We start from the raw sequence: 21,074 nt of genomic DNA on the forward strand, positions 1-21,074 counted from the left end.
TGGGGAAATTAATTAGTCTCAGTGTGAGAGGAGCTTGTGAGTGCAAGGAACACATGTGAAAGTGAGGTCGTCTTCTGAGCTGGACTCCTGTGCTGGGGAAGACATGACGTGGCCAAGGGGAATGTTCTGGTCCCTCTGGCCCCCCAGGTTAACAAGGAAGAATATTTTCCTGAGCCCATTCCTTCCCCATGGATGAGATAATCCAATAAGCTCTTTATTCCTTGTACACAAGCTCAGCAGTCACAGCTCTGGCAAGAAGGAGTCCTGCAGCAGAATGTTTGCTCTTAGCTGTAGAGTTGGCTGGTTACAAAAGGACCTTTTTTTGACACTGCAAAGCTGATCCTTTGACAGGGAAACATTAACTTAAGAGAAGTTGCTTAATGTGTTTTGAGTGTCAAAGCCAAGCTCTGCTCTTGCTTGGACTGGCTTTGGCTTCAACAGAGATGCTTTTCAGATTGCAAAGTGGTGGTATTCTTAGAGGGAGAGATTTGGTGCTTTGTGAAACAGGACCCTGAGCTTTTCTAGCACCAGGGCTTGGTGTAGGTGCAGCTTTTACTCAGCACAGAATGGGGGGGGGGTTGGAAGGGACCTCCAAAGCTCATCCAGTCCCAAGCCCCTGCAGGCATCAGGGACATCCTCCACTGGATCAGATTGCCCAGAGCCTTGTCCAGTCTGAGCCAGCCTCGAAGTGGGAAAAACCAAAAAGGTCAATTTGAAGGAAAGGAGAAGTCCTCTAGAAGTGTTCCTGTGAGAAGAGTGACTGTTCCTTTCTCTTTCACTTCTTCCAGACTACCAGGAGGAAGAAAATGCCACAGAACCTTTTCACACTGCTCAGGATGATAGAAACTGGACACTACCTGACTGTCGTCCTGGTTTCCAGTGGTGTCCTTTGACTAATCTGTGTTTGTCCCTCCATGAGTGCTGCAACAAGAGCGAGCGTGCCAACAGCTCTCTTGCCAGCAGCCCTGCCCTCCTGGCCCTTCAGCAGGATGAAAGGCAGCTCAGCTATGAACTCATCAAGGACTTCCTCTTTACACTACCAGCTGGCCCTTCTTCCCCATATCTGGTCAGTGTTTGTTCACTGCTGTACACAGGGAGTAGATGGGGCAGTGTCCTCCTGAGTGCTGAAATGTCCCAGTTTGCAGGGGGAAATACCAAAGTCCATCCAAATGAAGTGACTTGCCTTGTGTCACACATGCCACCAGAAGATCACAGAATGGAAGGGATCAGCTCCCCTGCCAGAGCAGGGCCTAAGGGAGGTCACACAGGAACACATCCAGGCAGGTTTTGAGTATCTCCAGAGAAGGAGGCTCCACAACCTCTCTGGGCAGCCTCCCCCAGTCTTCTGCCACCTGTAAGATCATCACGTCCAACCCTTAACCCAGCACATCCAGGCCACCACTAGACCATGGAATCCTAGATCTTTTGAGGTTGGAAAAGGCCTTTAAGGTGTAGTCCAACCCTTACCCCAGCACTGCCAGGTCACCACTAAGCCATGGCCCTCAGCACCACACCTCTGTGGCTTTGAAGCTCCATTCAGAGATGGTGAAGCATTTCTATCTTCCCCAACCCTTAGCCATGGACTTGCTGCAGTATCCTGCTGCAGCATCACAGTTGGTCAGAAGGTTCTGCAGATGTCCTAGGCTGCACCCATCACCCTCACACAGTGGAGATGGAGCAGAAAGCAGTTTCCATGTCAGCACTTTGGATTCAGAGTGGCCGAGGAGAGCAAGGTGCTGAAGTGTCTCCTCATGCTGTGGCTGTACCTGTGGCTTTTCTGTTGGTTTCCACTTGGCAGGGCATCCATCCGCCTTGCCCAGGCAGGAGTTGGGTGCTGAGTCCTCTTAACATGAGACATAAACCCAGGAATCTCTCTTCCTCCTGCAGGTCTCATTTAGAAAGGAGAACATCTTGGTCAGGGCCGAGGATATCTTCAGCATCCAGCACGACGCAGGCCCGGGCTTGCTGCTGCGCTGCCAGCTGAGCTCCACCTCCCCTTACAGAACCAACATCCTCAGCACAAACTCTTCAGCATGGGCAAGCAGCCTGTCCCCGGGCTGGCTGGGTGGCTCCTGGCTGCAGGACACCGTCTGCTCGCTCCGCGTGCGCTACGCCCAGGAGCAGCTGGTGCCGGTGCTCCAGCCCCGCAACGCAGGCCTGCAGCGGCCAGGTCCCTACACGCTCAGAGCCAGCGTGGGCAACGGCATCTTCAGCACCAACCTCTCCTGCAGCTTCTGGGTGGCTTCCTGGGTGTCTGGCTTGCGTGTCATCCACCCTGCTCCTCAAGGCAGCAAGGTCTACCTCCCATCCAACCACACCACCCTGGTCGTCAAACTCTCCTCGGGGGTGAATGCCACAGCAAGCTGGCTGGGGGACAACTACACCTTCCCCTTTGAGGGCTCCTGCCCAGCAGCAATCACCCAGCTGACAGCGGAATGTGCCAGGGAGACTAATGACACCTGGTTTGCTGTGGTCACCCTGAGGGGCCTCAGGGAGGGGGTGAGCACCCACGTGCTGATTGCAGAGAACGCGGTGAGCCGGCAGAACATCACCATCACAGTCAAGGTGGAGGAGCCCATCCGTGGGCTGAGGGCCACCCCTGACCCCGAGAACAGGGTCCTGCTCAACACACGAGTGGTGAGTGCTGGCTGCTGCTTCCTGCTGGGTGGGTGCGGCTGGGGAGGAGAGCCAGGGCTCAGCTCCACACCCATGAGCTGGGGCCCTGCTTGCTGCTGAGGCCATACAGACAGCCTGCTGTGGGCACAGGGAGGAGGCACAGAGCCCTGGTACTCTGCAGCCAGAAGGAGCTCAGCTGAACCTTCACTTCAGTCCCCTCAGCTACAAGGCAGCACCTCCTGCAAGGGGCAGGCTGACTTTGCAGCTCCATGGCAAACCAGAGCCACCTTCTTTGGCTGGTCAAGATGGTTATTCCTTTAGGTGCTCAGATTTGCTCTACTAAATCCTCACACCCTATAATGGTTTTGGTTCAAAGCAACCTTACACATCATCCAGTCCAACCCCTACCCCAGCACTGCCAGGGCACCACTAGACCATGGCCCTCAGCACCACAGCTACACAGCTTTAGAAGCCTTCCAGGGATGGGGACTCCATCACTGCCCTGGGCAGCCTGGGCCAGGGCTTGACAACCTTTTTGGGGAAGAAATTGTTCCTTACATCCAACTTAAATCTGCACTGCTGCAACTTGAGGCTTTTTCCTCTTGTCCTATCAGATGATTGAAGCTACTAAAATATTCCATCCATCCATGTCTGGTAGGTGCAGCCTCTTTGGTCTCCAACCCCCAGTCCCCTCAGCTACAGCTGAACCATGGGGAACTGTTCAGGAACTGCCTGTTGGTGACTCTGAAATGCTCTGCTCACCCTCTGGCTACTTCTAGCAGATCCCTGTGCCTCCAGTATCTCTTGGCCTCACCCTTCCTGGCTGCCAAAGAGGCACTGTATGAGTGAGGAGGAAGCCCACCCTGTCCAGTGCAAGTCAGCCAGCCACTGGGTCAGGCGCCATGCAGGGATGAGGGCCAGAGACTTTTGAAGCTAAAGCTGAGTTGTTCCTGCAAAGACCTTCAGAAGTTTTGCAGCCATCAAGAGAGAAACCTGATCCCAGAGCAGGAGGCTGTGGGGCAGGCATCTGGGTTCTGCTCCCTGCTCTGCTCTTCGTTTGGGGAGTCAGGGTCTGTAATTTCCCTGCCAGCAAAGCCACAGCTGACCTTGTGCCTCAGTGTCCTGCTCTGAGTACTGGTGTGTGATGCCTCCCGGTCTGGCCCTGCTCCCTCTCCAGCCGCAGATCTCCCGGGAGGCACTGGAATACCTCTCTCTTGCCCTAGTCTGAAGTGCTCTCCTGCCTTTCAGAGCTACATCCCAGTGATGGAAGCTGGGTCAGACGTGACCTTCCGATGGACAGTGGATGACAAACCATCTTTCACTTTCTACAACGTTGTCTTCAACGTCATCTACCAAAGCCCAGCTGTCTACAAGCTCTCGGTGAGCCCAGGCCCTTCCCGCGGCTCCATTTCCACCCTGCCCTCGCCTCACCCCGTCAGCCGAGCAGGACAGGCAGCAGGCAGAAGGGAGGGCACAGTTGAGGCTTGAGCTGCTCCTGCCAACCTGAAGTCCTTCCCTTACAGCTGACTTCTGTCTGCCTCCTCTCTCTTTGGTTTCTCACCTTTTCTCCATTTCCTCTCTGGTCATAGAGTGTCCTTCCTCCTCCCCAGCAGCAGTGAGGCAGGAAGCTGCCACAAGCTCCTCTGGTCTCTGTCCTGCTCTCTTGTACTGGTGCAGGCCAGAGTGCTGGGTTTTGTCATGACCCTAGAAGAAGGGTGGAGTGGAGACCCTGCAAAGAGAGAGGTATCTGTTATGGAACAGGAATTTCTCTCTGACCAGAGCATCTTTCTGTGTCATGCCCTGTCCTGCCATGCAGAGCCCTAGTTGGCTCCAAGCTGTTTAACTGCTGGTGGGACACCAGCCCAAGCTGTTGCCTCTGCCTTCTTGCCCCAGAGACAGCTCTTCCCTGACCTAAGCTGCTCACCTGCCTGGTGCAACCTCCTCAGTAGAGTGAAACCCCCGTCCTAGGAGAGTGGTCAGCAGAGCTAGGTGATGCCAACTGTGTTCTTTGTCCCACTGTCTTCCCCAGCTCACCGCCTCCAATCACGTCAGTAACTTCACAGTCAATTACAATGTCACAGTGGAGATGATGAACAAGATGAAGAACCTGACTGTGTTGGGTGTCCTGCCAGTGCTCCCCCAGAACAGCAGCGTGGAGCTCACAGCCAGAGTTCAGGTTGATTCTGCAGTGGAAGCCCTGTTCCTGTGAGTCCTTTGCAAGTTGCTCTAGCTTTGGGTCTTGCTGCACCATTTCTCCTGCCAGGGCCAGCTGATGCCAAAGGGTCACCTGTTCTCCTGCAGGTATGCTGCAGGCACCTGCCCAGCTCCCCTGCTTCAGGCTGAAAGACCTGAGATTGGCACATGGCTTTGCCCTTGGCTTCCTCCTCCTCTTTCCAGTGCCGTGCTCTTCTCACAGGGACTCCTTTCACTGCTTTCATGCTCGACATGATGCTTCCTCTGGAAACACGACCCCTGAGCCTGAAGGGAGGCCTAGGCCCAGCCAAGGCTGCTCTGGAATTTTCATGGTTCTCCTCTTGTGCAGCTTCACACAGTTTGCTTATTTCTGCAGGTGGGACTTTGGTGATGGTGCCCAGGAGACATGCCTGTTCAAACCTCCCTACAACAAGTCCTTCCTTGTTCCTGACCCCAGTATCCATGAGGTTGTGATTGAGCACAATGTCTCACACATCTATCAAGACCCAGGTATGCTCAGCATGGTTCTCTAGGGACAAAGGGGCTCAGGGGGTAACTCTATCCTGTCTCTGTTGGAGAGGAAAAAGATCAATTTCATTTAGAAAATCTACCATGGTACTGACATATGGAACCTTGGTGGTGCTCAGCATCTTGTATGGATGTGGCTCCTGAAGTGCTGGAAAATAGTTAGTGGTTACCTTTCTAACTGCAGTCATGAAGTTGTTCTGAATTCCAGCAGCTGATAGGATCTTCTGTTTGTGGAGCTGGTGGGAACACTCATGAGAATAAGTTGTAACCACGCTGAAGAGAGCAGCAGGTCAATGACAGATTGCTTGGAGGGCCACAAAGATGCTGAGGCACCTGGAGTGTCTGAGGGGCACAGGCTGAGAGCCTGCAGAAGAGCAGCCCCAGAGGGGAGCTGAGCAATGCTCAGCAAGAGATAAAGGCTGGGGGGCAAGAGGCTGGGGCCAGGCTCTGCCCAGTGGTGCCCAGGGACAGGACAAGGGGCACAAACTGGAACCCAGGAGGCTCCATCTGAGCAGGAGGAGAAACTTGTTTGGTGTGAGGCTGCTGGAGGCCTGGAGCAGGCTGCCCAGAGAGGTTGTGGAGTCTCCTGGTGTGGAAAGCTTCCAAACCCAGCTGGATCCTGGGCAAGCTGCTGTGTGTGCCCTGCCTGGTCAGAATTCTTGCTGGTCCTGGTTGGAGGAGGGGAGCACAGTGCAGAAGCAGAGTCCCCTGTCATGCTGCCCACACTGCTGCAGCACTGTTGCCACCAGCATCTTCCCATGACTGCTCTTTTTCTGCTCTCTTCCCACACAGGTGAATATGTCCTGATGGTTCTTGTATCAAACCAGTTTGAGAACCTCACCCACTTCACCCCGGTCCATATCCACAGTTACCTGGTTGATGTGAAGGTGGAAGCAGAGGAGGATGTTCTGGTTGTGAGCCGTCCAGTCACCTTCAGAGCCAGCCCACTGCCATCTCCTTACAGTGTGGTGTACACCTGGGACTTTGGAGATGGGTCCCCACCGTCCACAGGGAGCCAGCCCACAGTGACCTACAGCTACTCCCAGAGAGGTGTGTACAACGTCACCCTGACTGCAAACAACACCATAAGCAGCGTGGAGGCAGTGGAGACATACCAGGTGTTTGAAGAGGTGACTGGGCTCCAAGTCTCCGCAAGGGAGGCAGCAGAGCTGGGGGCATCTGTGACCTTCAATGCCTCTGTGGAGACAGGGGACAGCATCACCTGGACCTTTGACCTGGGGGACGGGACAGTGCTGAGAAGCCTGACGCCTGTGGTGGAGCACGTCTACGTCAAGGATGCCAACTGCACTGTCACCGTGACCGCCTCCAACCCAGTCAACAACGTCTCCCGGGCGCTGCCGCTCCGCATCTTTGTCCTGGAGGTGCTCAGGATCGAGCCTGCGTCCTGCATCCCAGAGCAGCCCGAGGTGCAGCTCACTGCCTACGTGACAGGGGACCCCCAGGACTACACCTTCGACTGGACCTTTGGGGACGGCTCCCCCAACGTGTCGGTGCGAGGGGCGCCGGTGGTGAGGCACAACTTCACGCGCAGCGGCACCTTCGCGCTGTCGCTGACACTCTGCAGCCGCTTCAACAGGGCTCACTACTTCACCAGCGTCTGCGTGGAGCCACCGCTCACCAATGTCACCCTGCTGCCGCCCAGGCAGTTCGTGAGGCTGGGAGAGGAGAGCAGCTTCCAGGTCAGCGCCCTACCCCCCTACCACTACCGCTACCGCTGGGACTTCGGCAACAACGACTCTGCCAGGTCCGGTGGCACGGAGGTGACCTACACCTACCGGAGCCCGGGGGTGTTCCTGGTGACTGTCACCGTCTCCAACAACGTCTCCTTCAACAACGACACCGCCTTTGTGGAGGTGCAGGAGCCGGTTGGGGTGGCCAAGATCGACTACAACGGGACAGATGTCTTGGAGCTGAACCAGATCTACCTGTTCTCAGCCACCATGAACGGCACCAATGTGACTTACTGCTGGGACTTTGGCGATGGCACCGTCCAGCCTGGCCGGGTCGCTGCCCACGCCTATGGCAGGACAGGCGACTACGCCGTCAGTGTGCTGGGCCGCAACCACGTCAGCTTCAACCGGACCGTCCTGCACCTCACAGTGAGGCGGCGGCTCCAGGGGCTGACCATCAATGCCAGCAGGACAGTGGTGCCATTAAATGGCTCGGTGAGCTTTGTAGCCACCCTTGTGGCTGGCACTGCCACCCGCTACTCCTGGATCCTCTGTGACCGCTGCACTCCCATCCAAGGCTCCTCCACCATTTCCTACACCTTCCGGTCTGTAGGCACCTTCAATGTCATTGTGACAGCAGAGAACAAGATCAGCTCCTTGCAGGACAGCATCTATGTCTATGTCCTGGAGCAGATTGAAGGCCTGCAGGTGCTCAGCAGTGACCTGGTGGAGGGCCTCTATTTCCCAACTAACAAAACACTGCACTTGCAGGCAGCGGTGAGGGAGGGCACAAACATCTCTTACAGCTGGGTGGCCCAGCAGGATGGCAACGCTGTGCAGACCTCCACAGGGAAAACCTTCTCCTTGAGCATCCTAGAGGCTGGAAGCTACACAGTCTACCTGAAAGCCACCAATATGCTGGGGTGTGCAACCACCAACAGGACACTGGAGTTCATTGAAGCCCTTGGTCTTCTAAAGCCTTGTGCCTTCCCCAGCCCAGCGGCCATCAACGCCTCTGTCAACATAAGTGCCACCATAACCAGTGGCACTGGCATCACCTACATATGGTACCTGGTAGATGGCTTCTCTCAAGTCACCTCTGAGCCCTTCATTATACACTCCTTCCAAAGCCCTGGGGTGATGGAGGTCACCATTGGTGCAGAAAACAAGCTGGGCTCAGCCAATGCCTCAATTGAGATCTGCGTGGAAGAGGTGATTGAGGGGCTGAGCATAAGCACTGCAGAACTGGACTGTAGATACGTGTCCTCGGGCTCCACCGTGGTCTTTGTGGGGGAGCTGCAGAAGGGGACCGCAGTGACATGGCTCTGGGAGGTCCCAAATGGCACCTTGGCTGGCCAGTCCGTGGCAGTCACCTTCCCCACAGCAGGGATTTACACGGTGCACCTGAACGCGTCCAACGACATCAGCTGGGCCTCGGCCAGCAGGAACATCTCTGTCCTGGACAGGATTCAAGGCCTGGAAGTTCTTGCCAGCAGGAAGGTGGTGGAGCCAGGAGAGCAGGTCACCTTTGTGATCAGGATGTTGTCAGGGACCTCTGTGAGTTACTGGGTGAGCATCAGTGGGGACTACTCTCTGAAGCTCAACAGCTCCAGGTACACTCACTGGTTCCCCGAGAGCGGCGACTACCTGGTGACAGTGACTGTGCAGAACCAGATCAGCATCGCCCACGCCCAGCTGCTCATCTCTGTGCTGGAGCCCATCCGTGGCGTCAGGCTGCTGAACTGCTGCGAGGCTGCTATCCCCACGGGCACTGAGAAGAGCTTCAGTGCCCAGGTGGGCAGCGGCTCCCGGGTTTCATTCTCCTGGCACTTCTTCCTGTGGAAATATCAAGGTCCATCTGTGGTCACCATGGCAGGGGAAACTGTTTCCTACACTCCAGAAGCTGCAGGGCAGCTGGAGATTCACCTCCATGCCTTCAATGACTTGGGAGGTGTCAATGTCACCAGGACCATCCAGGTCCAAGACCCAATAGTCAAAGTCTCCCTGACTGCCTCCAACACCTTTGTCAACAGGACAGCACTGTTTGAAGCGGTGGTGGTGCCCAGCAGCAGGAGTGTGGAGTTCCTGTGGACCTTTGGGGATGGCTCTGCTACTCAAGTGACCAGGGCTGCAGTAGTCAGCTACTCTTACCTGAGCCCTGGGGACTATCTGGTGGAGGTGAATGCCACCAATCTCATCAGCTTCTTCGTGGCCCACCTCACTGTCACTGTAAGAGTCTTGGAGTGTGAGGAGCCTGAGGTGGAGTTAGCCTTGCCCCCTCAAGTAGTCATGAAGAGGTCCCAGAGGAACTACCTGGAGGCACAGATTGACCTTCGAGGGTGCATCAAGTACCAGACAGAGCACCTGTGGGAGATCTACCGAGCACCCAGCTGCCTCAGCCTGGATGCCTCCAGCAGGATCCACCTGCCGAGTGTTGATGTGAACAGGCCCCAGCTGGTGATCCCCAAGCTTGCCCTGGAAGTTGGAAACTACTGCTTCAGCTTCATTGTCTCCTTTGGAGATACCCCGCTCTCCAAGAGCATCTTTGCCAATGTCACTGTGATACCAAGCAGGCTGGTGCCAATCATTGATGGGGGCTCCTACCGTGTGTGGTCCAACACCCAGGACTTGGTCCTGGATGGGGAGAAGTCCTACGACCCCAACTTGGATGATGGTGAACAGACTCCGCTGCTGTATGACTGGTCTTGCACCTACTCCTCCAAGGTAAGGGCAGTTAAGGGCAACTAGACAGAGGGAACCGTTGGGAGCTGCCCCTCAGCTCCACACAAATGTGGCTGCATTGAAGTGGTATTGAGGGAAGCTTTTGGGAGCATCTTTAAGAAAGCCACTCCAGAAGGAAGGTTGCAAAGGTTTCCCAGTTTCCAGCTTAGTGCTTTACCAGGAGACTGCTGGAACACTGCAACAGATTGCCCAGGGAGGTAGTTGGGGCCCCATGCCTAGAGATAGTCAAGGTGAGGCTGGACAAGGCTCTGAGCTCTCCTGGTTCCCCCAATCCCCTTCTTCATCGTCCCAAAGCAGCTCCTGCTCCCTCTACGCCATCCTCCACCCTGCCTAAACAGCTCTTGCTCCACCACTACCATTCTTGCATCCATCCCAGAGACAGGGGCAAGACCCTCAACCAACCCAAGAGACCACACAGAGAAGCTCAGCCCCAGCCAGCACCCGTGGATGGTGTTGGAGTAGCAATCAATTCTGGTCCTAACAGCCGGGGGGCCACCAGGCCCCCCGGCCTTTTGTCACCACCACCATCACCCAGTGCACACCATGGGGAGGCCATGGGTACTCACCAGAGATGAGAGGAGGATCCTCCAGCCCCGAGGGGCTCAGCTTAGGGCTGCTGCCCTTCCTGGTGGGGATTACATAGGGGAGTGGGTGGGGAGGGCCAAGTGGCCACACCTGGGGTGGGAGGAGACTCCAACAAAGCCCAGGTGCTGTGGGTTTGAGGAGAAAAAGGGGGGAATGGGGTGGGTGGGATAGGAAAGTGGCAGAGATGGTGGTGAAAGGAGGAGATGCTAAAATAACTTTATTTTCCATCCATCTTCCATGATGCACAACTGCAGCTCATGGTTTGCTTTGCCTCCATACAAAAACACCAAGCCCATCCATGCTTCACAAAGCAAAGCACAGTGGTGGCCAATACAGTGAAACCTTTCCCTCAGTATCATTCTGCTTGGCAGCAAAACCTGTGCTTTTCAGATCAAAATAACAAGTTTTAACAACAACAACAAAGTTCTCCAAGAGTGAATTTTCTCCCTGGATAGCAGTAGACAACACCAGGATGCTGAAGGGACTGGAGCATGTGCCCTGTGAGGAGAGGCTGAGAGCCCTGGGGCTTTGTAGTCTGGAGGAGAGAAGGCTGAGAGGGGATATAGTAAATGTTTATTAATATCTGAGGGCTGGGGGTCAGGAGGGATGGGACAGGGACAGGCTCTGCTCAGTTACACCCTGTGATAGGACAAGGGGCAATGGAGATAAACTGCAGCACAGGAGGTTCCACCTCAGCATGGGGAGGAACTTCTGCACTGGAGTCACAGAGCCCTGGAGCAGGCTGCCCAGGGAGGCTGTGGAGTCTCCTTCTCTGGAGCCTTTCCAGCCCCATCTGGATGTGTTCTGTGTGCCCTGTGCTGGGTTCTGTGCTCCTGCTCTGGCAGGGGCGTTGAACTCAATGATCTCCTGAGGTCCCTTCCAACATCCTATGATCTAGGGAATGATGTCCCTGCTGCCTGCAGGGGATTGGGCTAGGTGACCTCTGGAGGTGCCTTCCAACCCAAACCATTCCATGACTCTGTGAAGTGGTTGTCAGGAGCTGTGCAGTAGAGGCTGCTGAGGTCAAGTTTGTAGTTGGTGTTTCCCTTGTGCTTGGCCTCTGGGTCATGGTTTCTGTGTAGCTCTATGACCTTCCATGACCTGAAGGAATTAGAGCTGCTGATCACAGCTGAAGGTTCTGGTTCCTCTCCCATTAACAGGTGAATGTTTCTGAATCCAGCAGGGGCCAAAGTTAGGCTCTGAAGGAGTCAAGTGACCGCAAGCCGTGGTCACTGTGGTCACTGTCCTCATACACTGAAATAGTCTAACTCTAGAGAAGGGCAAGGAGGAACTGTCCTTCAGATTGTTACAGGAGATCCACCTCAGGAGGGGTTTCTGGTGGGATTCTTTTGATTATTAACACTCATTAATTCCTATTTTTACCTCAAAAGAGAAAGATCAGGAGAGTTTGAGCCTGGTGTGAGCCTTTTGTCTCATTTGCTGTTTAATGAAGCATTGAGTTAGTGAAGAATTAAAGTGGGGTTGGACTGGATGGCCTTTGGAGGTCCCTTCCCACCCCAACCCTTCCATGATTCTATGATTAATTGCTGTAAAATAAAGAGTCTGAAGCTCACCTGAGGGCATCCTACATGCTGCTTACTAACCAGCTTGCTGTTGTCCACACACCACCTCGTCTGTGCAGCCCCTGTGGCGGCTTTGCGCAGCAGGGTCTGTGGCAGTGGCTGTTGTGGACTGACCTGATGTGGACCCTTACCAAGGAGGGTTTGAAAGTTCTTTTCTCCTTGCAAGCAGAGCTCGGCTGCAGGGTGCTCTCTGAATTTCAGTGCCAAGGAAGGAATTGTCACAATTTCCAAAGCTGCCTTAGAAGCAGATGTGGAGTACACCTTCGACCTCACCATCAGGAAGGAGGGGATGAGTCCCGAGGCCACCAACCAAACCGTACGTACCGCGGGCAGCTGCCACCTCCTGTCCTCTGGGCCTGCTGTGGCCACTGCAGCTCCACAGCTCTGGAGCAGAGCGTTGCTGCCTCAGGACCATGCCCAGCCCTGGTGACTCCCAGGCTGTGTCCCCCTGGCCCCATCCAGAGCTGGTGCCCTTTCAGCTGGGGGTGTGAAAGCAGCACTGCCTCCCCGCAGCAGCCAGTGTGGGGAAAGCAGACTTTAGGCCATTGCTGGGGCTCCATAGCTGATCCTGTCCACGCCATTGGAAGGAGCAGACATGGCCAGGCTGGAGGTGTGGGTGCAGGGAACCTCATGAAGTTGAACAAGGGCAAGTGTAGAGTCCTGTACCTGGGGAGGAACCTCCTGCAGCAGGACAGGGGAGGGTGACCTGCTGGGAAGCAGCTCTGGGGAGAAGGACCTGGGAGTGCTGGGGGACAACAGGTTCTCCATGAGCCAGCAATGTGCCCTTGTGGCCAAGAGTGTCCTGGGGTGCATGAAGAAGAGTGTGGCTGGAGAAGGGCAGCCCCAGAGAGGATCTGTTTAATGCTCAGCAAGAGATAAAGGCTGGGGGGCAAGAGGCTGGGGCCAGGCTCTGCTCAGTGGTGCCCAGGGACAGCACAAGGGGCAGGGGGCACAAACTGGAACCCAGGAGGTTCCATCTGAGCAGGAGGAGAAACTTGTTTGTTGTGAGGCTGCTGGAGGCCTGGAGCAGGCTGCCCAGAGAGGTTGTGGAGTCTCCTCTGGAGAGCTTCCAACCCCCCCTGGGCAAGCTGCTGTGGCTGCCCTGCTGGAGCAGGGCTTGGACTGTGGGATCCCCAGGGGTCTCTTCCAGCCCCCCCATGCTGGACTCTGGGATTTCCCTGGTTTCATTTTACGCTGCCTTCGGCAGCTCTTTTCACTTGTCCTGCCAAGTCCTTTTGGCTTCCTACTTCCTTTAGACCTTGTGTTAGTCCCTGTCTGTGCAGAGTCTGCGCTGGTGACCCAGCCCTGCACAGTGCTGGCAGCCAGTTCTGTGACTCTGTGACCACCAGTCTGCTGTGGGAGGACAGCTCAGGAGTCCAGGGGTGGTAGCTCCGTCCCTGTGTGCAGGGCTGGGCCCTTCACCTGTCACAGCACCAGGCTCTTCCCTGACTTTTTCCCCAGAGGGAGCTTCCCAGGGACTGTTCACAGTCTCTCTCCTCCTGGATGTTTCCTGGGGAGGTTTTCCTTAAGTGCACATTGTTTGTGTCACGTTGAGCCTGAGGCTGAGCTCATCTGCAGGCTGACAGCACTTCTGGCTTATGTCAGAGGCATTCGACGTGGTGCCTTTGGCATCAGAGATGGAGTTAGCCTGGAAGTGGAAACTCTTACTGCCTGTGTTTGAAACCAAAGCTGGAGGATGAAAGGCGAAAAAAATAGCCCTAAATTGATAGTCTTTCCAGGACATTCTGTACTATCTGGTTTCCATGCCTGAGCACAACACAGTGATTCCAGTGCACAGACTGCAGCAATGAGGGAAGCTTCTCTGTGCTCCACCTTGGTGAGGCCACTCCTTGAGTCCTGGGGTCAGTTTTGGGCCCCTCACTCCAAGAAGGACATGGAGGGGCTGGAGCAGGTCCAGAGAAGGGCAATGAAGCTGGGGAAGGATCTGGAGAACAGGGCTGGGGAGGAGCAGCTGAGGGAGCTGGGGATGTTGAGCCTGGAGGAGGCTGAGGGAGACCTCATTGCTCTCTGCAGCTCCCTGAGAGAAGGTTGGAGCCTGGTGGGGGTTGGTCTCTTCTCCCTAGTCTCAGGTGATAGGAGAGAAACTGGCCTGAAACTGTGTAGGTTCGAGATGAGGAACAATTTCTTTGCTTCAAGAGTGGTCAGGGACTGGCACAGGCTGCCCAGGGAGGTGTTGGAGTCCCCATCCCTGGGGTGTTCAAGAAACTGTGGCCATGGCACTTGGGGACATGGTTTGGTGGCCATGGGGGTGTTGGGCTGATGGTTGGACTGGATGAGCTTAGAGGCTTCTTCCAACCAAAATGATTTGATGCTTATGGTTCTTTTACACATCTGCCATATTAAACAGTGTCTCCAGGGCTGTCTTTGGGTTCAGAATATTCCTTATGCCAGGGCAGAGGGCTCTGCTGAATGCTGGCCAACCTCATGTCCTGGGGATTGCAAGGAATTTAGATCAAGTACAGGGATCAGAGCTCAACAGCCACGGTGTGTGAGCCACCAGAGCTTGTGAAGCTCTCCTCTCCCTGAGTGCTTGGCCAGGGAGGTGTGGTGCACATCTCGAGATGTGCAACTTAGGTCTCAACTACAAGCCTAGAACAATGCTGGTTGGACTCAGTGACCTTTAAGGGAGCCTTCCAACCAGCATCACTCCATAGTTTTGTGACTCTGATTTCCTGCTTCTCTGAACACACCACCCCCTGAAAAAGGTGGTTCCTGCAGGCTGCACAGTGGGAGCTGGCTGTCTTTGTCACCTTCCTGCCTCTCAGGGACATCATAGGCAGTGTCACAAAGGATGATGGTGATGATGGTTCTGCACAGGCAGGGCAGGTCCTGAGGTATGGTTCTGGTCTGAGGTCAGTAGATTAGCATGGAGGCAGCAGGACCATGCTGGGTTTGAACAGGGCAGCACATCCTCAGCAAAACCCAGGCTCTTGATCCTGCTCTGGACTGGAAACACTTCCCATTTAGCAACCTTCCAAGTCAAGGACAGGGACCCACAGTCTCACACTCCTGTGTCCATTGCAGATGTGCTCTGTCCCCACCAGGTCAGTCACTCCACATCTGCAGAGGGAGGACCAAGAGTTTGGCCCACAAGAAACAAAGGAGAGCTGCAGTTCCTTCCCAGGGCAGGTGCTCACCAGCTGTGTGGGCTTTCCTGCTCCCAGTTAGACTGCTCCTCTTCTCCAGACTCAGACATGGATCCCCTTTCTCCAGGGCTGACAGCTGTCCTGGGATGGTGGGAGCAGCAAAGTGCTCCAGTTAGCTTCATCCCAAGCTGGACTTGCTGGCAATTCAGCACAGGGTACTGGAAGGACTCCCTGGAAGTGATTTCTCTTGTTAAAAAGTATAAATTAAGGAAATCCAGAACTACCTGGGCTGGCCCAGCTTGGGACTGTGTGGCTTTTGCAGATGAGTAGCAGGAGAACTGGGCAGAGTGAGACAAGTGAGGCAGCTTCACCCTGAAATCCTTTGGGAATCCCTTTCAGCTGTTCCCTTGCACAAACTGGGCTGGTGCAGAGTGATTCCCCTTGCAGAACCAGGTGCTGAGAGGTCTTCTTCCCTGTTGGATAGCTGTGTTTTTGTCTCAGGCTTTCTGATTGAGGCTCTTACTTCCCCAGGTATTCATCAAGAGGGGGGGCATCCCCATTGTGTCCCTGGAGTGTGTTTCCTGCAAGGCTCAGTCTGTCTATGAAGTCAGCAAGAGCTCCTATGTCTACCTGGAGGGGACCTGCCAGAACTGCCACGACGACTCCAAGCTGGGGGTAAGGTCATCAACAGCATTGGGCTTTGCTTCATCTTTGGTGGGCTTCAGAGAGAATGGGAGAGTTAGAGAGGACAGGGTGGAAAGAGCTGTGTGGGAACTAAAGTCCTGGACCTAAAGTGCTGTAGCTGCAAGGAGGGGGAACAATCTGTGAGCATAAATGCAGCAGCAGGCTGGGTCTGGCTGAAAGGAGGCTGACACCTGGCTGGTGCTGGCCTCTTCATCCCAGTCTCTGGAACTGGCTACAGGACAGGCTTGCAGAGTCACAAGTTTAGAAGAGGCCCTTGCCTGGTGTGCTGTGGGGCTCCCACATGCTGTGCCGTGTCTCAGCAGCACAGAGGATGCTGGGAGAGCCTGTGAAGCAGGGTCCCCATGTCCTGTAACCTCTGAACCCCTTGTGAGATGTCCAGAGCTTCCACTTGCCCTGGATTGTGACTGTAGGCAGCAGGACATGGACTCGTGGCCTGTTAGTGCTCCATCAGTGCCTGCACCTCCCCCAAGGCAAGGCCTTGCTGTCACTTCCCAGCCAAGGCCAGCACTGACCACACCAAAGCCACTTTTCTTCCTAGGAGACATCTGCAGAGCATTTTCTTCTGCCTGCTGCTTGCTGGCTCATTCTGGTGGCTGAAGCAGAGGTGGTTCAGTCTCTTCTATCTCCCAAATCCCTCCCTAATTACAGATTCTGCTCCACAGCATCTCTGCAACCTGCTGAGCAAAGTAGGTCTCAGAGGTGGCAGTCCTGTGGTGGCAGCCAGCCTGTGTTGCTCCCAGATGCCTGGATGGCATTTTCTGGTTGGCTTCTCACTGCTTCTTGTTATCCCAGCTGCCCCTCAGTGCTCAGAGCAGTGACCCTGCAGCACAGGGTCAGCCTGCAGCACATGACCCATGGTGTCCCTTGGAGACTCCACCACTGCTTAACTTATTTCCTCTGTTTGTGTCCTCTATCATGAAATCTTCTGCTGGAGGGTGATGTAATCCCAGAGCCCAAAGTAGATCTCACAGGGGAAATATTCCCACCAGACAGTTTGGAGAGGTTCCAGTCCTTGTTGCTGTAGCACACAAGCCTAAAAGCTGAATGATCAACTGCAGCTTTGGCAGCCTCTCCCCCTGGAAATCTGCTCCTGGATCAGAGGCTCAGCCGAAAACATTTTAAGGACGTAACTCCAGATTTAAACCAACCTTCTCCTGTCTTTCCCCCACTTCTTCTCCACAGAGATGGGCAGCACATAGCTTTAAAAACAAGTCCCTCATCCTGGACAAGAGAACCACCTCCACTGGTGACACAGGAATGAACCTGGTGCTGAGGCAAGGGGCTCTGAAGGATGGGGAGGGCTACACCTTCACCCTGCACGTCACAGACCTCACCACAGGGGAGCAAGGCTTCGCCTCCATCGACCTCCTCCCCAACCAGCCACCGGTGGGAGGCTCCTGCCAGCTGTCTCCCAAAGGCCCCCTCAAGGCTCTGATGGCCAAGGTGCACTTTGAGTGTGCAGGTGAGAGCGCAGGGACAGCTGTGCTGGGCACCTGCCACCGCCTCCAGCTCTGCTCCTCAGGGTCAAAAGGTTCTCATGAGCAGCATGTCACCAGCTGCCCTGCTTCCCAAAGAGAGACCCAAATGATTGTGGTGTTGGAAGAGATCTTTAAGATCATGAGGGACCTGGGGGTGTTAGCCTGGAGAAAAGGAGGCTGACGGGAGGCTTCATTGCCCTCTGCAACTCCCTGCATGGAGGCTGGAGTTAGGTGGGGGTTGGGTTCTTCTCCTGAGAAACAAGGGATGGGAGGAAAGGAAACTACAACTAAGGAAACTCTACAACTACCTGAAGGGAGGTTGTAGACAGGCAGAGGTTGGTCTCTTCTCCCAGGCAGCCAGCACCAGAACAAGAGGACACAGTCTCAGGCTGCACCAGGGGAGGTTTAGGCTAGAGGTTAGGAAGAGGTTCTACACAGAGAGAGTGATTGCCCATTGGAATGGGCTGCCCAGGGAGGTGGTGGAGTCACCATCACTGGAGACTTGATGGGGTGCTTGGTGCCATGGGTTAGTTGTTTAGGTGGCTTGGATTGGTTGATGGGTTGGACACAATGATCTTGAAGGCCTCTTCCAACCTGGTTTATTCTGTTCTATTCTAAATCAGAAATGGCCTCAAGTTGTGCCAGGGGAGGGTTAGGTTGGAGATTAGGAACAGGCTGCCCAGGGAGGCGGTGGAGTCCCCCTCCCTGGAGGTGCTCAAGAAACCTGGGGACGTGGTTTAGTGGCCGTGGTGGTGCTGGGCCTGTGGCTGGACTGGATGATCTCTGAGCTCTATTCCAGCCCAAGCCATCTGTGAGTGTGGCAGCTGCAGCCCCAGCTGTGCCCCTGCCCACTCTGGCTTTGCTCTGCAGGCTGGCGAGACTCGGAGGACGCGGAGGGGCCGCTGGTGTACATGCTGCTGGTGTCGCGCCGCAGGCCTGGGCACTACCACGAGTTCTGCGTCTACAAGGGCAGCCGAGCCGAGCACGGAGCCTTCCTGCCGCCTGGCTTCCGCGACAGCGGCTTCCTCGTCTCCGTCTCTGTCCTGGTGCAGGACCAGCTGGGTGCCACCGTGGTGGCCATTAACTGGTGAGCCCCACTGCTGTTAGGCTGGGCTTGGCCAGGCTGGGCTCCTGGGGAGGCTCAGCAGAAGGAACAGAGTGTGGCTCATTGCTCGACAGGGAGACGCTGCCCTGAGTTGCAGCTTTCCAGACCGCCTTCATTCGCTGGTGACACCTTGCTTTGAAGGCATCCTCTCACTTTGTGGTCTGTGCCCCACCTCCTCTGCATCAGGAGCCCTTAAAGCAGAGGGAATTAGCTGTGCTGATTGAGAGGCTGGGGCCAGACTCTGCTCAGTGGTGCACAGGCACAGGGCAAGAGGCACAAATGGGAACCCAGGAGGTTCCATCTGAGCAGGAGAGGAAACTTGTTTGGTGTGAGGCTGCTGGAGGCCTGGAGCAGGCTGCCCAGAGAGGTTGTGGAGTCTCCTCTGGAGAGCTTCCAACCCCCCCCGGGCATTGTGCCCCTGGGCAAGATGCTGTGGACTGGATAATCCCCAGAGATCCCTTCCAACTCCCCCATTCTGTGAGAGTTGGTGGCCCCAAGCTGTGGTGCTGTGGGTGGCCTGGTGTCTCACTGCTCATGTAGCCAGGGTGGGGACCTGGACTTACTTTCTTCTCTGGGCTCAGTGTGTCCCCTCCACGTGCAGCTTCACAGAGCAGGACTAGTGAGGACCCAGGCTTCATGTCTGTGATGTTCCTCCATAGACCTGCTGCAAACTGGGCACCAGCACAAGCATCAGCAATCTTGTCTCTGTTGTTTAACCACCTTCTTCCCACCTCATCTTCCTTCCCAGCTGAAGGGCAGGTTCTGCCTTCTTCCCCCTGCTCCATTCGATAGCAAGAACTTAACCCCAGTGCCTCTTCCCTTGGCAGCTCCATGGAGATCAGCTTGCCTGAGGGCTTTCCCAGCCTCTCCTACTGGCTCTACAACCAAACTGACACTGTGCTCCAGGGCTTAGTGAAACAAGGGGACCCTCAACAGGTCATCGAATACTCTCTGGCCCTCATCACCATCTTGAATGAGGTAAAGCAGCTCTCTGCCCAGGAGGGGCCTCCAGGAATGTTCTTTGGCCAGGTTCTCCAGCAATGCAGTGACATGACTAATGCTGCAGCTTTTGATGTAAACCCATGGGTGTGCATGCTGGGAGCTAGGCTGGAGCAAGGCCCAGGCACCAAAAAGAGCAACAAGCTCCAGACAGACAGGTGACCAGGAAAAGCAGAAGGGTTGCAATGTAAAACAGAGGTCCCAGAGCAGGTGGTGGCCTGGGTGTCTCCCATGCAGCTGCTTTTGTGTCCTCACCCTGAGAGAGCTTTTCCTCATTGTTGCCAACCTCAAGTCTAATTCTGCGTTTAGAAACAGAAAACTTGGCCCAGCTTCCTCCACCTCCTCCATGCTTCCCCTGAGCACCCACCCCACTGTGGCTCAGCAGGCCTGGAAGCTCCCTGGAGCTGCTGAGGTGTTGCCCTCCCTGACCCTGCCTGGCTTCCCTTCCCAGTACGAGCGATCCTCGCTCCCGGAGCCGGCGGCTGGGAAGGAGTTGGAGCTGCGGAGCTGGACACGGAACAACATCACCGACACCCTGAACGCCCTGAGCGTGAACACCCTGGATGACATCCAGCAGATCTCCGCGGCCCTGGCACAGTGCACGGTGCGCTGCCCGTCACCCCTCCTGCTCCCCGGCTGCAGACGGATGTTCTGCAGTGCTGCTCCTGCTTGTGTCTCTCCCCCCTCACACCACGCAGCTATCTCTGGCTGCCGTCCTGAAGGTGACTGTGGTGGTGTCCTGTGTGTATCAGCTCTTGCTACTGACCACAGAGTTGGTTGGAAAAGACTTCCAGGCTGAGCCGGTCCAACCACAGGCCCAGCACCACCATGGCCACAGGTTTCTGGAACACCTCCAGAGATGGGGACTTCATCACCTCCCTGGGCAGCCTCTGCCAGCCCCTGACCACTCTTCAAGTGAAGAAAAAACCTCCTGATCTCCAGGGCTCTTAGAGCTGCCTTCCAGAAGCTGAAGGGATCCTAAAGGAAGGCTGCAGAGGAACTTCTCATCAGGGTGTCTAGAGACAGGACAAGGGGGAATGGTTTGAAGCTGAGACAGACCAGGGTTAGATTGGAGTTGAGGAAGAAGTTCTTCAGTGTGAGGGTGGTGAGACTCTGGAACAGGCTGCTCAGGGAGGCTGTGGATTCCTCCTCTCTGAGGGTGTTCAAGGCCAGGCTGAATGAGGCCTGGAACAGCTGAGTCTATCTGAGAGGTGACCCTGCCCAAGGCAGGGAGGTTGGGGAAGATGATCTCTGAGGTTCCCTTCCAACCTGAGCCATCCTAGGATTCTACAGTTAAAAGAAAAAAATAAGAGAAATAAGAGCTAGGCACAGGGTTATGGCAACAGCTTCCATGTGTTGCCTTAGTCCCTCCCATCCAGCTCAGGGAGCTCCAGGCCATGGCAAGAACATCCTGTTTGCTGGACACATCTGGGAGCAGAGGGAGGGACATCCATCATGCTGGAGTGGCAGGATCCCTCCCACAGCTTTCAGGAGTGTTTGGATACTGAAATGGATTCAGTAAGGGCTAAATCTTCCTTCCACTGGAGATAGAGCGGGTGCAGGAATTCTTCCCAGCATCCTTTGGTGGATTTGTGTAGAAAGAGTGGGTGGCCACAAAGTGCTGCTCCTGAGATGGAAGAGCTCACAACATGCTTGGTCCTTGCAAGTGAGCTCTGGGGAGCTTGGATGTGCTGCTCTGCATCGCTCTTTCCAAGCCCAGTGCTTCCTGCAGCAGAACTTGG

General features: G+C 55.3%; 1 protein-coding gene across 2 annotated transcripts in view; it reads left to right on the forward strand.

Moving 5' to 3' along the window:
- LOC137445064 (polycystin-1-like) overlaps window positions 1–21,074 on the forward strand; it is a 90,827-nt gene that overhangs the window by 43,674 nt on the left and 26,079 nt on the right. Inside the window, exons 10-21 of one of the 2 annotated variants that reach the window (XM_068146470.1) lie at window positions 789–1,066; window positions 1,888–2,637; window positions 3,865–3,996; window positions 4,646–4,821; window positions 5,186–5,319; window positions 6,130–9,752; window positions 12,105–12,254; window positions 15,577–15,720; window positions 16,933–17,212; window positions 18,099–18,315; window positions 19,161–19,311; window positions 19,784–19,936. In XM_068146470.1, coding sequence (XP_068002571.1) covers window positions 789–1,066; window positions 1,888–2,637; window positions 3,865–3,996; window positions 4,646–4,821; window positions 5,186–5,319; window positions 6,130–9,752; window positions 12,105–12,254; window positions 15,577–15,720; window positions 16,933–17,212; window positions 18,099–18,315; window positions 19,161–19,311; window positions 19,784–19,936 — 6,188 coding nt within the window. The remainder of the gene's footprint in view (window positions 1–788; window positions 1,067–1,887; window positions 2,638–3,864; window positions 3,997–4,645; window positions 4,822–5,185; window positions 5,320–6,129; window positions 9,753–12,104; window positions 12,255–15,576; window positions 15,721–16,932; window positions 17,213–18,098; window positions 18,316–19,160; window positions 19,312–19,783; window positions 19,937–21,074) is intronic. The other variant, XM_068146472.1, reaches the window with a different exon arrangement.

This window comes from Melanerpes formicivorus, unplaced genomic scaffold (assembly GCF_026170545.1).
Source record: "Melanerpes formicivorus ecotype bairdi unplaced genomic scaffold, bMelFor1.0.p_v2 SCAF_14, whole genome shotgun sequence".
Lineage (NCBI taxonomy): Eukaryota > Metazoa > Chordata > Aves > Piciformes > Picidae > Melanerpes > Melanerpes formicivorus.